Source organism: Siphateles boraxobius, unplaced genomic scaffold (assembly GCF_051911475.1).
Source record: "Siphateles boraxobius isolate OS27281-9 unplaced genomic scaffold, OSU_SipBor_1 77, whole genome shotgun sequence".
Classification (NCBI taxonomy): domain Eukaryota; kingdom Metazoa; phylum Chordata; class Actinopteri; order Cypriniformes; family Leuciscidae; genus Siphateles; species Siphateles boraxobius.
The window spans coordinates 17994817-18012997 of NW_027509205.1; the positions used below are offsets into that span (position 1 = coordinate 17994817).

The following is an 18181-nucleotide window of genomic DNA, read 5'->3' on the forward strand; positions in this document are numbered from 1 at the left end:
AGCCAGGAGATTTATGTCCTTTATTGTTTATTCGTGTGATTTTAAAGGCCTGATTTTGCCTGAAGTGACACACTTGTTTCATTTCTTTTGCTCTCTGGTTCTCCATTCTTCAGTTATCATGTGCATCATTTGCTCCAGATGATCCACATTACATACTGGACCTTCCTGTGCTAGGAGATTTCTGGGTGTGTAGTCAATATGACCACATTCATGTATGGTATGGATATGGTATTTTATGTATTTCAAATCTTTTGTTGATATTTTACATTTATGCATTGATATTCAAGTGACTTGAGTTCAAGGTATGCAGTTTTTCCAGTTCATGCATTCCCTTTGAATCGAACCCATGACCTTGACGTTAACATCGCTGTGCTCTACTGTTATAGCTAATATACAACATAATAAAATGATATGCTAAAATATCCTAAATTATATATCTATAATTAAATGTTATTATAAAAAACATTAATATTTTATAAACAAATATTGTGTTATATAATTTAGTAATAATAATTATTATTATTTATTACAAAAATTATGTATAAGATATACTATAAAGCATTATAATAATTAATTGCTTATTATCATACATTTTGTGATAATATACTGTCATATAAAATTATATAATACAGCATCATAATTATTTATTTATTTAATATAATATAATAAAACATTATAATTCGTTTTTTTCTAAATTATGTATCATAATATACTGTAATATGAAATAATACAATAATAATAAAACATATTTATTTTTTTATTATCATTATTGCAAATTATGTATAATACTGTAATATAAAATAATAATAAAATATTATTTATTATAATTATTGCAAATTATGTATAATCTGTAATATAAAATAATAATAATAATAGAGCATTATAATAATTCATTGATTATTATTATGATGTTTATTTAAATATGATAACCCCTGTTTTGAAAGTATGTCCGTTTGATTAGCTACAGTTTGGGGACAAAATTGTTCCTAAATCTGACGATCTTTCTTTTTGGGACATTCAGAGAAGAAATGATTCATAAATGAAATCTTTTTTTATTATTATTCTAAAAGTGCAAAAAGTCTGAAGAAATGATCATTTGCTTTAAAAACAGTAGAATCATATATGTTCAGTGTGCATAAGTAAAGTTCACCGAGATCTGATGTTTTCCAGACATTGCCTTGTTTTATCTGATGTAATGATAACAGCCGTTGAGCACGACTCGTACTCTACATGTGTGTATAATTTATCATGCAGCTCAAACCAAACATGGACCTTCACAACGTCTTTTCCTGTTCCTCCTCACGTCATAAACATATCACCCATTCATTTTTCTCCTCCTCTTTCCGTTCGGCCCATTTTTACTGATATTATTTTGCGAGACTGTTGATCTAACCTTAGGCTGAGTGAAACCTGGCGTGGCTCTTCAAATCATTATGTCCCAGACAGAAACGTTTACTTTAAAGGTGTCTCCATGTTCATCTTTCCTTTCATCTTGCAGAGTTTTGTGCTGACTCACGTTTGCATTCAATATTCATCCTGATCCTCTTTTATCTGGTGGAGGAGATGTTGAAACATGCTCCATCCCTGCCCCCATATTCCATAAACAACCAGGAAACAGGGCCATCTGACAAATAATGTAAACATGGCATAACATTTGTTTATGGGATGTTGAGAAATTATGGAGGCTGAGAATTACAAGAACTTAAATAGATTATCAAAAAATGATCCTGTTGGGAATTCCACAGTTCTCGTGAAATATTTATTTAAAGCACGTTGATTAAATCAGTATTATCGTCTGTTGTAATTTTGCTAATGCGTGCAGAAGAAGTTGTCTGACATTGCTCAAGAATGATTTGCAGTAAATAAGCTCTTAGGGTTTTAAGGATGTCTCGTTAAATTTCTTTAAGTACCTTGTGACAAACCCAAAAAGGTTTATGAGTGATTAGACAAGTTCATCAGCATTCTTCACCGTCTGTTATCATTTACTCGCCCTTATGTCGTCCCAAAACTCGTGCACTATATTCACATGTCTCACTGCTGTACATTTATGGTCTTCTTTGCAGCTTGAGAGCACTTAAGTCACTATGCTTTTGTTTAATGGAAAAGTCTAGCGTTATTATTATTTTATAGAAAATTATGCATTTTAATAATAAAGTGTTATAATAATTTATCATTTTATTTTAAATAATTTTTTATTTTAATGATTTAATTTTTTATGATTGTTATTGTTGTTTTTAATTCATTTTAAAACATAATTATATATACATTTATTAATATTATTTTTGATTAAAAAAAACTACATATCATTGGGGAAAGTTACTTTTAAAAGTAATGCGTTACGATATTAAGTTACTCCCTAAAAAGTAACTAATTGCATTACTTACTTTTTATGTAAAGTAATGGGTTACGTTATTCACCTGGGTTGGCCTTGGTTGTTTGCTTTTCAATAAAAAAAAAAAGTTTTGGGCAAATTTGACACTAAAAATGAAATGAATAAACGTCAGGCTGAAGGAAATGCAAATTCCCAGCTGTACAGTAGAGGGCGCAGCTCAAACAAACCTTTCAGCTGCTGCTGTTCTGGACCACAGAAGAATATGATGCAGGAGAAGAAAGTTCAACACTCTTATTTCAGCAATGACAATGAAACACAAATGTGATGTTTATCAAATCTGTTTTGCTGATATAATTGGATCATTGAAAGTCAGTAGCAAATACATATTGTTTAATAAAGTGAGATTAAATACATAAAGTACATTTGTGCTATTTAACATATTTAATTATTGCAGGTTTGTGTAATATTGTGAGTTTGAATTCCACTGTTTTTATACATTTTGAGGAATATTGAATCAGTTTTTGTGTAAGTGAGTATTCATATTTAGTCCATCACGTTTACAAACAGCGATTTCACGATTCTGAACTCACGATTTCTCTCAAGGACAGGAGATCTGTCAGTCAACACTGGGGAAACACAGTAACTTGAGTTGCTTATTTGAAAAAGTAACTCAGATATTTTTATGTCAATCTAAAAGTAATGTTACTTTGCTAGTTACTTGAAAAATGTAATCTGATTACTTACCTTGCGTTACTTGTAATGCCCCAACATTTATTATAATGTAAACATTTTACATTTTTTAAATATTTGATTTTAATATACGGTATATATTCATGAAATAAATATATCATGAAACATATATTTTAATGTGTGATTGTAATTATAATTTATTTGTTTTTAATTAATCATTATTTTTCTAATTGTTGGTTTTAAATCATTTGAACAAATTATAATTATTAATATGTACATTTATTAATATTATTTTTACAAAAACATATTATTATAATCAGTGGGGAAAGTTACTTTTAAAGTAATGCATTACAATATTGCGTTACTCCAAGAAGTTAAGTTAGTTAAGTAAAACTTTAGTTAAGTTTTATGAAAAGTAATGCGTTCCATTACTTTTGCGTTACTTTTTCTCACCTGGGCTGGGCTTGCTTGCTTGTTTTTTTTTTAAATAACAACGAAGAAAGTTATATTTTTGGCAAATGTTAAGGCCTTTTCACACCAAAAGTGAAATGAATAAGCCTCAGGCCGAAGGAAATGCATATTTACGCGTGTACAGTAGAGGGCGCCGCTCAAACAAACCTTTCAGCCATTCTGGGTTAAAGAACAAAACGATACAGAAGGAAGTTCAACGCTCTTATTTCTAATTTTAATCTACAGTAATTTTTGCTTATTAGTATGGTTGAATTAGATAATTGAAGGTCAGCAGCAAAGACATTGGTTAATAAAGTAAGATTAAATACATAAAGTATATTTGTGTAATTTAAAAAAAAATATATAAAAGTTTTGCATAAATTTCTGAAAATGCATTTCACTGTTTTTATTCATTTAGAGAAATACTGAATGTTTTTGTGCAAGTGAGACGAGTAAATGCATGTTCACATTTAGTTTACAACTAAAATAACCATCATGTTCACACAGCACACACACAGACACACATGCAGTGAACACAAAACTGAGTTTATTTCTCTGGACATGAGGACAGGAGAGTTGTCAGTCAATAAATGTGAAAAAAGTATAGCATTACTTCTTTGAAAAAGTAACTTAGATATTTTGTTGTAAATTGATAAAGAAATGCGTTACTTTAACTAATCACTTGAAAAAGTAATCTGATTACATAAATCAAGTTACTTGTAATGGGATACCCCAAACACTGATTATAATATATAAAAATATTTTACAATATATAAAATATTTTCGAGATGTGGAACAACATGAGGGCGAGTAAGATTTGCCATACCTAAACTCACACCTGACAGCAGTATAAAAAGCACTATAATGTCATATACATATAATATATACATGTTTGATGTGGTAGAGCATTTTTTATTTACATATTACAACTAATAGTGTCAGTCCATTCATGACGGTGCCTTTCATTTCGTCTGTTTCGCAATATGTGAAAAAACGAATCTGATCTGCCTTTGAATCACAGCATAAGGGAATAAAAATGGCATGTAAATTAATGATGAGTGGGATTACTCACACCCTTCACACCACAACCTGAGCAGAATGGCCTGAGGTGACTAAGAATTATATGTAAATATTTTATTGAATATAACTCAGAGAAATAAATGTGCTAGTCAGTATGTCCTCTGCTAACGGGGATGGATACATATATACTATCTGAATGATTTTGTTTTGTGAGACTCAGATCACCCTAATAATAATGAATAATATATTCGGCTTTGTCCACAGCAGTGAACGTGTTTGTTTTTTGTTGTAGTTGTTGTTGTTGTTGTTGTTGTTGTTGTTGTTGTTGTTGTTGTTGTTGTTGTTGTAGTTGTTGTTGTTGTTGTTGTTGTTGTTGTTGTTGTTGTTGTTGTTGTTGTTGTTGTTGTTGCTAATAAACTTGTGCACATTAGACATCCTGGTCTTTTCTGATAGGCTATATAAAATGTTTAGGATGTGTCCAATGTGATATTAATCTTAATATTTGGCATAGTACTGAAATAGTATAAATTGATGACGATAATAATAATAATTAAAAAATGTAATATGTTTGTATCAACTAATCTAACATCACTAAGATATATATATATATATATACATACTCACCTAAAGGATTATTAGGAACACCATACTAATACTGTGTTTGACCCCCTTTCGCCTTCAGAACTGCTTTAATTCTACGTGGCATTGATTCAACAAGGTGTTGAAAGCATTCTTTAGAAATGTTGGCCCATATTGATATGATAGCATCTTGCAGTTGATGGAGATGTGTGGGATGCACATCCAGGACACAAAGCTCCCGTTCCACCACATCCCAAAGATGCTCTATTGGGTTGAGATCTGGTGACTGTGTCAAGTCAAGTCAAGTCATCCTCATTTATATAGCGCTTTTAACAATGTAGATTGTTTCAAAGCAGCTTTACAGAGATAAACATATAATTTAAGGTAACAGAGATTGGTTTGGTTTTATAGTGGTTCTCGAAAAATCTTTTTTCCAGCTAAAGTTAGTTTTGATTGATTCACTTCTGTCGAAATGGTCATTTGTTATTAAATTAGGGGCCGCTAAGACGACACCGTTCTCTCTAAACAGACTTTAAACGTGAACCTGTGATAGACGCTGATGGCGTTCACATGCGCATTAAGAATTGATTATGTGCGTTTGAATATATGTGCGCAGGTTTGTAATTCCTTACAAACCATGCCTAAACAAACTCCTTGTCTTGTCTATAAATTTTGATGCAGAATTTTATTTGATCTTATCACTTTGGGTAGGTACGCGAACCGAAATATTCCACAACGCTTTATCTGTAGAGTGGTATAGGGATCCTCCATAGGGAGAGGCTAGTTGGCACTTCAGCACTGCATTGTCATCAGGTCCAAGCAAAAGTCCTTCGTCAGATCTGGAAACGGCCTGGATCCGGCAGGCTGCGGGAAAACCTCGGAATAAACAAAGACACTAAAATTAGCGTAGATGCCATCCTTCTTATGATGTAACGAGTACATCAGGATTTAAGGGAAGTGTTCCCAGTTCCGTCTGACCTAATCTAAGCAGCCTAATATTGAATTATAGAAGTCTATAGAGTGTTATATGAATGCTAGGTCAAAGAGATGTGTTTTTAGTCTAGCTTTGAACTGACAGACTGTGTCTGCTTCCCGGACAATGTTAGGAAGATTGTTCCAAAGTTTTGGTGCTAAATAGGAAAAGGATCTACCGCCAGCAGTCGATTTTGATATTCTAGGTATTATCAACTGACCGGAGTTTTGAGATTGCAATAGACGTGAAGGACTATAATGCTTTAAGAGCTCGCTCAAGTACTGGGGAGCTAAACCATTTAGTGCTTTGTAAGTATTCAGTAATATTTTAAAATGTATACGATGTTTAATAGGGAGCCAATGCAGTGTTGACAGAACCGGGCTAATATGGTCGTACTTCCTGGTTCTGGTAAGAACTCTAGCGGCTGCGTTTTGAACTAGCTGTAGTTTGTTTATTAAGCGTGCAGGGCAACCACCCAGTAAAGCATTACAATAATCTAGCCTTGATGTCAATGAACGCATGAACTAGTTGTTCCGCATTTGTCAATCAGAGCATATGACGTAATTTAGATACATTTTTAAGATGGAAAAATGCGGTTTTACAGACACTAGACAAGTGACTTTCAAATGAAAGATTGGTATCAAAGAGCACACCCAGGTTCCTAAATGACGAACAAGACTTAACAGAGCAGCCATCTAGTGTTAGACGGTATTCTAGGTTACGTGTGGAAGTTTTTTGTCCAATAATTAGAATCTCTGTTTTTTCAGAAGTTAGTAGTAGGAAATTACTAGTCATCCAATAGTGGGGGCTATTTTAGTACAGTGAACTCATTGTCATGTTCAAGAAACCAATTTGAAATGACTCGAGCTTTGTGAAATGGTGCATTATCCTGCTGGAAGTAGCCATCAGAGGATGGGTACATGGTGGCCATAAAGGGATGGACATGGTCAGAAACAATGCTCAGGTAGGCTGTGGCATTTAAACAATGCCCAATTGGCACTAAGGGGCCTAAAGTGTGCCAAGAAAACATCCCCCACACCATTACACCACCAGCCTGCACAGTGGCAACAAGGCATGATGGATCCATGTTCTCATTCTGTTTACGCCAAATTCTGACTCTACCATCTGAATGTCTCAACAGAAATCGAGACTCATCAGACCAGGCAACATTTTTCCAGTCTTCAACTGTCCATTTTTGGTGAGCTCTTGCAAATTGTAGCCTCTTTTTCCTATTTGTAGTGGAAATGAGTGGTACCCGGTGGGGTCTTCTGCTGTTGTAGCACATCCGCTTCAAGGTTGTGCGTGTTGTGGCTTCCCAAATGCTTTGCTGCATACCTCGGTTGTAACGAGTGGTTATTTCAGCCAAAGTTGCTCTTCTAGCTTGAATCAGTCGGCCCATTCTCCTCTGACCTCTAGCATCAACAAGCATCAACAAGGCATTTTCCCCCACAGGACTGCTGCATAATGGATGTTTTTCCCTTTTCACACCATTCTTTGTAAACCCTAGAAATGGTTGTGCATGAAAATCCCAGTAACTGAGCAGATTGTGAAATACTCAGACTGGCCCGTATGTTGCCACGCTCAAAATTGCTTAAATCACCTTTCTTTCCCGTTCTGACATTCAGTTTGGAGTTCAGGAGATTGTCTTGACCAGGACCACACCCCTAAATGCATTGAAGCAACTGCCATGCGATTGGTTGATTAGATAATTACATTAATGAGAAATTAAACAGGTGTTCCTAATAATCCTTTAGGTGAGTGTATATACTGTATATAAATGAATTAGAAATGTCTGTTTCATCATATTATTTTATATATATATATATGTATATATATATATATATATATATATATATATATATTAATCATTTGTATAAATAATGTTACAATTATTTTAAAACAATAAATACAGCAAGTAAACACAATTATAATGATTTATTATCATTATTATAAATAATTGGTTATTAAAAAATTATAATAAATAAAATATAATAGCAAAATTATTGTATATATATTATTTAGTACCAAAAGGCTGCTCGAGCGTATACCTGTAGTCTCACAGCTCATTCTCATTCAAGGCGAAGAATGGAGCGCGGACTCCCCCGTGTGTTCATCTCGTGTAACTGCAGTCAGAATCCGGCCAGACAGTCAACAATTAAAACTCTAAGATGTCTTCTGACAGCCTGCAGCCATTAAGCAGCTGTCGAGCTCAGCTGGGTTCAGAATTCAGATGAAGTGGCAGGGCCACTCATCTCCATAGTTCCTCGAGGGGAATCGGCACAAACACACACACACACACACACACACACACACACACACACACACACACACACACAAATCTTAATGCAAATCTCAATGCATGAGTTTAAAAACAAAGTTGCACGGAAAAAAATAAATTGCTTGACTTAATACATTTAAGTGAAGACTTATGAAGAAGGAAATACACACTGAATGCCAAGGAAATATAATTTACCGGGAAAACACCTTGTGTTGGGGCTAGAATTGTTTAATTATTCCAAATAAATACATTGGGATTTACAAATAAATGTAAAGAGATTCACAAAAATTAATTAAATTCACAAATAAGATCCACAAACACATGTAAAGTGTTTTACAAAAATGAATCAAATTCACAAATAAATCAGATGAGACTTGTGAATTTGTCTGTGTTACCCTAGAATTGTTCCGAAATCCAAATGCGTGCAGCGATTCACAAATGAATTATGTAAATATTCATATTATTTGCAAATCTCACTTTATTTATTTGTGAATTTTATTCATTTTTGTGAAATTATATTTATTTGTGAATCTCAATCTGTTTGAAATAATGCAACTATTTACCCTCATACTTGCAGCTGTTTTCTTAATCATTCACTCTCAGAAAACAAGGTACAAAAGCTGTCACTGTGGTTGTACCTTTTCAAAAGGTTCACCTTTGTACCTAAAGAGTGCATATTGGTCCCTCAAAGGTACATAATAGTACCTAAATGGTACATATTTGAACCCTTTTAAAGGGTACTGTCCCAGTAACAGCTTTTGTACCTTTTTTTCTGAGACCGTATGAGAAAAGGTTGTCTGTCTGTCTGTCTGTCTGTCTGTCTATCTGAAACTGTAGGCTACTAGTTGATCCTCCTGACGCAATGCTCTTCTCCTGACTGGCGAGGCGCTGCTTCGCGCCGTACACTTTTCAGTGTTTACCGTCAAGCAGTTCACAATGTCGCAAAACAAACCATCTACTCTGCTGAAAAAACGTTTGAAATGAAGAGGGCACAGAACAACAACATCAGCAAACACGAAATAAAGTTATTAAATTCTTCAGGGATCGAATCTCAGCTGGCATCTTGATCCAGATGGCAACATTCAACGGAGAAGGTAAAAAGCGATATTATTAATATATACAAAACCCAAGAAAAAAAAAATCAGTTTTAAAACTGATGTGTGAAAAAAAGCCCTGTGCAATATAACGTTACAGGTGAATAATCACAAAAATTATAAAAAATATTAATAATGTTAAATAAATGGATGAAAGAATTAAAGTCCTCAGATATAATAAAAAATAAACTTAATTTATGATCCATACGTTGTTGAATAAATGTATTTACAAACAATGAAAGTTGAAGTAAATGAAACTTAGCCTAAGTGATGGTACATTTATGGGCAATTAGGTATTGTTAGCATTTGATACTATATAATATATTGCTAGCTACTATATATATATATATATATATATATATATATATATATATATATATACATATATACACACACACACACACACACACACATATGTACACACATGTATACACATGTATACAGGGGTTGTTCACTGAAACACCTGGTTTTAGACCACAATAATGTATTGGTATGGTGTAGGGCCTCCTTTTGCGGCCAATACAGCATCAATTCGTCTTGGGAATGACATTTACAACATAAAGGGATTGTTCACCCAAAAATGAAAATTAATGTTGAATGATTCAGTAGTCCTTGGCAGTCCCATTCTCTTAAGCACAGTAGGGAACGTCATGATATTGCAGCCCAAACCTTCAATCTTGGCAGAAACAGTCCGTGTGTTAAGACTCTTTGGGGATTCTCCACACCGTAACTCACACGAATGTGGGAAAGACAGTGAGTGGGCTCATCAGAGAACAATACATATTTAACATTGTCTACACCCTAAGATCCGCACTCTGTTGGCACCATTGAAACTGATAGTTGGCACTGGCACGACTCACAAGTGAACAAAGGTTTGAGGATAGCAGCCTGACCATGAATATTGATTCTGTGAAGCTCCTGATGAACAGTTTTGGTGGAAACGGGAGACTCGAGGTGCACATTTTATTCTGCAGTATGTTGGGAAGCTTTGGTTTTATGTTTATTGTATACATTCCTGGTTAGTACCTGGACAGCCCTTTCAGACATCTTCCTCTTGTGACAACACTTATTCCTATTGGATGTGGTTCGTCGGACATTACTCTGGATGCCGTGGCTCTCAATACACCACAAAGACTTGCTGTCCTGGTCACAGATGACACACCAACAATTTTTCCTCTTTTGAACTCTGATATGTCCCCTATTATGTTGTGTGGATAATATTTTATGCCCAGCTGTGCTATTGGTCTGCTAATTCTACATTCACACTCTGCTCTCACTGACGGAATGTAAAATCAGTGAAAATTGGCCACCAGACCGCAGATTAATATGAATCCTCCAACACTATATTGGCCAGTGTTTCAGTTTCATTGACTAACCCCTGTAAGATACTACAATGTTTTCCCCCCTTTTATATATTTGATGTTAATTCACAGGAATAAACCACCTATTAGTAGAAGTGAGTCCTGACATCCACATCTGTGGCTTCTGCAAACAGCAGTACAACAACGTTGAGCTCTTTTTTGCACACAAGCAAAACTGCTGCCAGATCCCCTCGACTCATATATCAGCCCGAAACGGTGGATCCAGTGGTGAGTTTCACCTCAGAGTAAAATGTCACTTTAAAGATCATAAATTATCGGTATATAGTAGACTGCACTGTTTACTATTCATGAAAGCGTTTTTTAGAGTCATTTCAGACATGTGTACCAAAAGTCAAGAAGACCCTCACCAGAGCCGGGAAAACCCCCTCCAAAAAGCTGAAACCTGCACTAACTCAAAAAAGACACATATGCACATTCTCAGGTAAGTGTCAGAATCAACACTGCATTTCTTATTTTAAAGAGGACCTATTATGCTTTTTTACTTGTTCAACTTTCTTTAGTGTGTAATGTTGCTGTTTGAGCATGAAAAAGGTCTGCAAAGTTACACAAAGTCACTCCAAAGGTAGTCATTCTCTATATCAGTAACTCTTTCTGAACTCTCGGAAACGCCATGAGAGTCTTGAGTTTTCTTCCGGGAATGAACACGTCACAATATTCCTCATTTAAATAATTCCTGCCCAAGCCATACGCAAAATAAAGGTGTGGGGCCTGGTTAAGTTAGTTAGTAGTGTGTTGAAACCAAGCGTGCCGCACAAGTGCTGAAAAGTGAAGCCAAAGTGCCTTGTCCATCTTTTTTTACAGTCTATGGTTGAAACTCGCAGTTATGGTAAGGGATTTGACTTTTCCCAAACACGCTCAAAGCGGTTGCCCAATCATAACACTGATCCAGCCGACCAATCAGAGCACACATCGCTGTTTGGCAGGAGGGGCTTCATAGAGACAGGAAGCAAACTGAGCGTTACTGACAGACTGGGGGTGCTTCTCAATATCCCTCCTCGTCTCCTCGTTCCTCCGTCCTCCATCCTATGACCTGGAACCCGATCGAGCTCAGCCATCTTGAAGGACATCTCAATTCTCTAATTGCTCCGCGAGGAGGCGAGGATCGAGGAGTGAGGAGGCTTCCAGAGGAGTCATGAGCGAGGATACACAGGTGTATCCTATGCGGAAGTGTTTTATTGACTAAACATGATGCATGTATCAATTCTCCTCCCCCTTCATATCAGTCAAAATCATTTATTCTTTACCTTTGCAGTTTATATATACCACATATCTCACATATTTCAACAGGGTATCTTGCTTTATTATTATTTCTTATGAATTTCTTAAATAAACAAACTTCAACAACATAAGGGCAGATCCTTTGAGCGCTGCTGATGATGCTATGAAGTGACACTTGATGCTTGATTCAGTTTCGTTGTAAAGATCCTCAATTAGTAAATTAGTTTATTTCAACTAAAGCAGTTCTGCAGAAAACAGTGATGTCAGCGATCAGCTCAGTTCAGTTCTCATCCTACAGCATCAGTGCAGTCAAATCAATAATATTGTTGAATATTAATAGTCCCCAACTAAGCAAGCCAGATGCGACAGTGGGAATGAACCCAAACTCCATCAGGAGACAGAATGGAGGAAAAACCTTTGGAGAAACCAGGCTCAGTCAGGGGCCAGTTCTCCTCTGGCCAACGAACGTACATGGTGTGATTATGATTCAGAAGTCAGAATTACCAAAATTGTGGATCAGTAGCATTCAAATATTCATCCAGTTTCTTTTGCTTGAAGATGGGATTGATGATGCCAGTATGAAGCTGCTCATAGGTCTGTGCAGAGGACTTGTTTGGTTCTTGTGGTCTTTGCTGAGGGTGTGTGCCGATGGCTGTCGTGTCGACGAGGCCTTCCCAGGGGATTGTCTAGTAGACATGATGTCTTCTGAAATTCAGGAATGTGTTGTGATCGTGTCTAGGTGCAGGACCACCATCCGATCTGGATACGGCTGACTACGGTAACCTCGGGATAAACAGAGAGACTTGTGTTAGCATAGATGCCATTCTTCTTATGATGTAACGTGTACATCGGGTGTTGTTGGAAGTCCTCCTGGTTCCGGTTGACCTAGTTTATGCAGCCTAACAATATGATGGATGTGAATTATAGAAATGTGATAATTTCTTATGTGTAAGCCAGGTTAAATTGTGTTTTTAGTCTAGATTTAAACTGAAGGAGTGTGACTGCTTCTAGTTAAGAGTTAAAGGTTAAGAATTTAGGTGCTAAATAGCAAAAGGATCTACCGCCTGCAGTTGATTTTAATATTCTATGTATTGTCTCCTGGCCAGAATTTTGAGATCGCAATAAGCGTGAAAGACTATAATGCGTTAAGAGCTCGCTCAAGTACTGAGGCGCTAAACGATGATGTTTAATAGGAAGCCAATGCAGTGTTGACAGAACCGAGCTAAGAACCCTTTAGATAATACAAATCTGTACTATGTGGAGCTTAAAAGATGTTTTATTTCATTTTGTGCCCTTAGGTTGTACATTCAAAACTCAGTATGGCCAAAAAGACATGGAGAGACATATGTTAACACACACTGGTAAGTAATTACCATTCTGTGTTTTCATCTTACACTTATTATCTGACATTATCAAAGGATGCCAAATGAACAGTAAAGTGCTGAGATCTGTCTCCTTTTTACAGGCGAGAGGCCTTTCGAGTGTGAACTGTGTCATAAACGTTTCAGTCGCCGCGATAAGCTGAATCTCCACAGCCGTTTGCACACGGGAGAGAAACCGCACAAGTGTAAGCACTGTCCGTACGCGGCGGCCGACAGCAGTAGCCTGAAGAAGCATCTTCGTATCCACTATGACGAGAGACCCTTCAAGTGTCAGATATGCCCCTACGCCAGTCGCAACTCCAGCCAGCTGACCGTTCACCTCCGATCTCACACAGGTGAGGGCAGCAGGGGATTATGCCAGTTACACTCAAGTTTGGGGTTAGTAAGATGTTTATTTCTTTTAAAAAAAAATTGACACTTTTATTCAGCAAGGATGCATAAAATTGATCATAAGAGATAGTATAAACATTTACAATGTTATAAAAGATTACTGTTTCAAATAAATGCTGTTCTTTTGAACTTTTCACAAAAATATGAAGCAGCACAACTGTTTTTAACATTGATAAAAATGATTGTTGAGCAGCAAATCCGCATATTAGAGTGATTTCTAAAGGATCATGTGACGCAGAAGACTGTAATGATGCTGAAAATTCAGCTTTTCCATCACATGAATAAATTACGTTTTATTAAAATACAAAAGTTATAATAAAATGTTTTAAGTTGTAATAACTCGCAGTATTACAATTTCAAAATCAAATATATACTGTGTGTGTGTGTGTGTGTGTGTGTGTGTGTGTGTGTGTGTGTGTGTGCGTGTGTGCGTGTGTGCGTGTGTGTGTGTGTGCGTGTGTGCGTGCGTGTGTGTGTGTGTGAGCGTGTGTGTGTGTGTGAGCGTGTGTGTGTGTGTGAGCGTGTGTGTGTGTGTGTGTGTGTGTGTTCTAGAAATCCTTTTCTTTCTTTTTTTACTGTTTCAGCCACACAGACCATTTCCAGGAACTACTGATATTTGAGAATTTACTCTTGCATGTGAAACTTGCCAGAAGATTAATGAGATAAAACTGTTTTCCTGTTTCTTGTTTGAGAACACACACAATCAATTATATATAATTACTAGTGTTTTTCAAAAATAATTTTATAAAAGGACAAAATAGTATAGATTTTTTTAAACAGCCTTGTACATTACAAAAATTTCACTTTTTATTTTACTTGATTAGTGTGTTGTTAACAAAAGGGGCTTTCGCACCGGAGGAACCTTTTCATATTTCGTAAAACTAATAGTGAAAGTACCTACTTTTTGACCCTCAGGAACTGGGAACGATTTTAGTTCTAGGAAACTCCTTTTGGGGAACTAAATTACCTCCTACTTCAGAGTAAGGTCTAACCCTGCACAATAGAATGGTACAGGTATGACGTCACTTTGTTGGCCAGCCGGCAGTTAGTATCACACTGGTTTCCTCAACAAAAACCCAATAGGATTTTTACATAGGCTTTTGGATTATCGCTAAAAATAAGTTCTGTGATCAACAAAAGTTTATGATACGTGCATGTTTTGTTCATCAAGCTAATTTTTAGATATGAACACAACTTTCATGAATTTTGAAGCCTAAATGCAGTCGCCAGAAGTAAAAAGCTAAAGGTAGGCTATAAACGAACTACACCACAGTCGCACAACTTCCACGTCCTCATCACTAAGCTTCCGACAACTCTTTCAGTTTTTATCTTAAAACATTATCCCAGAACGTTTGAGTTATAATAGTTTGTAAGACCACAATTATAAACACAATGAGGCACTTGTTTGCAACCGCCTTTTTCAAAACATGTAACAGCTATAAAAAAAATCACGAGTGGGGTCATACTGATGTATTTTTTGTCGTAGAATAAAACGTTAAAGTGTCTTGAGCTTGTGTTCACCACAGACCTTATTTCAGCCATTTAACCAAAATCCCATTCAAAAAACCCATCGACTTCGGGACGATGGAACCGTAAGTACTAAAATGTAACTCACTTCCGCGTAACCTGCACCACTCTATAGAAACTACCAGTGACGTAAGTATAGGCTGATTGGCCGAATGGACACCGGCACCCGCCATTTTTTTTCAATCCGTGAACACACAGTTTATAGTCTGTATATTTACTTCACTAACTAACTCTATGAACATGGAAAACAGTGATAGATGGACCTCTCAACACTCAGGCTCTAGCGTTCTACGCTAGACTTCCAGTTCATTAGCCGCTATAGGGAAATAATAATAAGAATAAAAAACTGCAGTAAATGGTAAAACTATTTGCGCTAAAAACCAGCATGTTTAATTAAGCCACTACATTAAAATAATAGGGTAAGAAATACCAGTTACAATATCAAGCAGCATAACAAGCTTTTTTGTACAGCTAAAATAACTGAAAGCGGATGACACCGGAAGCCAGACACATTAAATTTACAAATTGCCACGCACACTTTTACGTGAAAAATAAAGTGGATACTGCTGGTGCGAATGCAACCAGGAAAACGGCCCTGGGCAAAAAATTTAGTTCTCGGAGAACCACCATGGTGGCTAGTTCCTATAACTACCCGGTGCGAAAGTAAATAGTATTACCTAAATACCTAAATAGTATTTCTTTTTTGTGAATGATCAGAACCGGTAGTAAAAATTGTGTTATATGTGTTCAGTTCACATGTCTGGATGCTTCCCCCTCAGGTGACGCCCCGTTCCAGTGCAACCAGTGCGAGGCCAAATTCAAGATCAACTCCGACCTGAAGCGTCACAGCCGGGTTCACTCCGGCGAGAAGCCTTATAAGTGTGATCTCTGTGAGTATCGCTGTGCCATGAAGGCCAATTTAAAATCGCATGTACAGCTGAAGCACAGCGCCTCCGACTCATTCCGCTGCTCTAAGTGCGACTTCCAGTGCTCCACCAAAGCCATCCTGCGACACCATTCCCGCCAGCACCAGCCGGCCCAGCCTTTGCAGTGCAGCGAGTGCAGTTACTCCTGCTCCAGCAAGGGGGCTCTCAAGATCCACGAGCGCGTGCACTCGGACGAACGGCCCTTTAAATGCGAGCACTGTTCGTTTGCTAGTAAGCAGCGCAGTAATTTGCTAATTCACAGGAGGAAGTGTCATGTGGATAAACCGGATAGGCAGGGTAAGGGTGGGTCAGGGGAGGAGCCTCCCAAACCTCTTAGCTCACGCTACCGGGCGAAACTAGAGGCAACGCGGGCGTTTCGTTGCGACTTGTGTGAGGCTTCGTTCGTCAGGGAGGATTCTCTTCGTAGCCACAAGAGGCAGCATAACAGTAACGCACAACAACAAAGTCATAATCTAGAAACACAAACTGTTACCAAACAACCCGTAGAAAATGCAGGATTTGCCCCTATTGCAACCAATTCGCCGTCTTCCTACAGCGCAACGCATCTTAAGATCATTGTGGCGCCCTCTTTAGGACCAGAGACTACTTTTGTTCAGGCTTCCACTGCAAAGGCGGGAGCAGTTTTGCTCAGTTCGGATGATCACGACGTGCTTTTGAACCCTGTAATACAGCACGTCAACATGCTAGCACCAGAAGGCGGCCTCGGGCACCAGACGGTTTTACTCACTCAAATCAGTCCCGGTGAAACCGGCCCTCAGACCAGCACTCAAAACTTCATCGCCTCCTGTTCTGCATCAGCTCCCGATGGCACACACACTTTCATCACGTCCTGCTCTGACCTGGAAAGCCTCCACAAGCTCATCCAGGAGGGCGGGACTGAAGTTACGGTGGTAACGGAGGCCAATCCGTCGATCGCCGCCACAAAGGAACCACTTAACATTGACGGTGCCTCTTCTCAGGACTTGTCCAAGCACTCAGAGGACGCTATGCCTGAAGACAGTTTAGATATTGGTTCACCGGGGACCATTCTTGTTCAAAGTCTCCCTCTGTCGATTTCAACACAAGACCAGCAGGCTATTAAGTACTCGCTGTCTCCCCACCATATATTTTCAGACTCCAACACAGTGGACATCAGTGATTCGTAGTTATGCAAATCATGAGATGTCACTGTGAAATCACAATATTAAAATGAACTTTTTTTTTTTTTATCCAATTAATGCTTCATTCACATTGTGTTGGAATTCCTGTAATTATAAGATGGCAACTTGGACGTTCGGCTCTGAGGTGTTCATGGAAATGAATCAATGTGCAGGTTTGTTGGTAATGACAACAAAATACTTCATCACTACTTTCTTTAATTCACATTGAAATACAAAGAGAGCATAGCCACTGCAATTTTGGTGGAAATCAGAGCTTTCATAAAATTAACAGTTTATAACTTATAACTATGAGTTTGAAGAAGACGTGAATTGATCTTACAAGTTAAAAATGTGTTATTATTGAGATTCTGGATAATTCTGACATCATGTAACATATAGAGGTTGCCATGATGGATCAGGGTGTCATATTTTCATTTTCAAGTTATGCATCAAATCAAATGTGGACAAATCTCTTCTATAGTAGGCTAAAATAAAAATTCATCTTTTTCAGTTTTTGACTTGCTTTTACCTTAAGTTGTGTTTTTGTGTATTGTCCGTTTTTCAGGTGGTTAGTGTTTAATACTGCTCTGGTAACCAAAAAGTAACCCTTCAAGAAACAAGTCATTCAAAAGTTTGGATTTAGAAATTAAGATTTTTATTCAACAAGGATCCATTAATTTGATCAAAAGTGAAAGTAAAGACATTTATAATGTTACAAGAGATTCATATTTCAAATACATGCTATTCTTTTGAACCTTCTATTCATGAAAGAACCCTTTT

The 18181-nt window shown here is 36.9% G+C and overlaps 1 protein-coding gene across 2 annotated transcripts; it reads left to right on the top strand.

Moving 5' to 3' along the window:
* The first annotated feature begins 9263 nt into the window (after nucleotides 1–9263).
* zfp64 (zinc finger protein 64 homolog (mouse)) lies at nucleotides 9264–17911 on the top strand. Of its 2 annotated transcripts, none has more exons than XM_077219191.1 (6): nucleotides 9264–9416; nucleotides 10850–11005; nucleotides 11103–11219; nucleotides 13315–13377; nucleotides 13482–13733; nucleotides 16095–17911. In XM_077219191.1, exons 1-6 carry the CDS (start codon nucleotides 9395–9397, stop codon nucleotides 17405–17407), a joined length of 1923 nt encoding a protein of 640 aa, XP_077075306.1. In that variant the 5' UTR covers nucleotides 9264–9394; the 3' UTR covers nucleotides 17408–17911. The 2 variants fall into 2 exon arrangements, with proteins under 2 accessions (XP_077075306.1, XP_077075307.1); XM_077219192.1 differs by having other exon boundaries at nucleotides 9300–9416; nucleotides 11093–11219.
* Nucleotides 17912–18181: the final 270 nt, after the last annotated feature.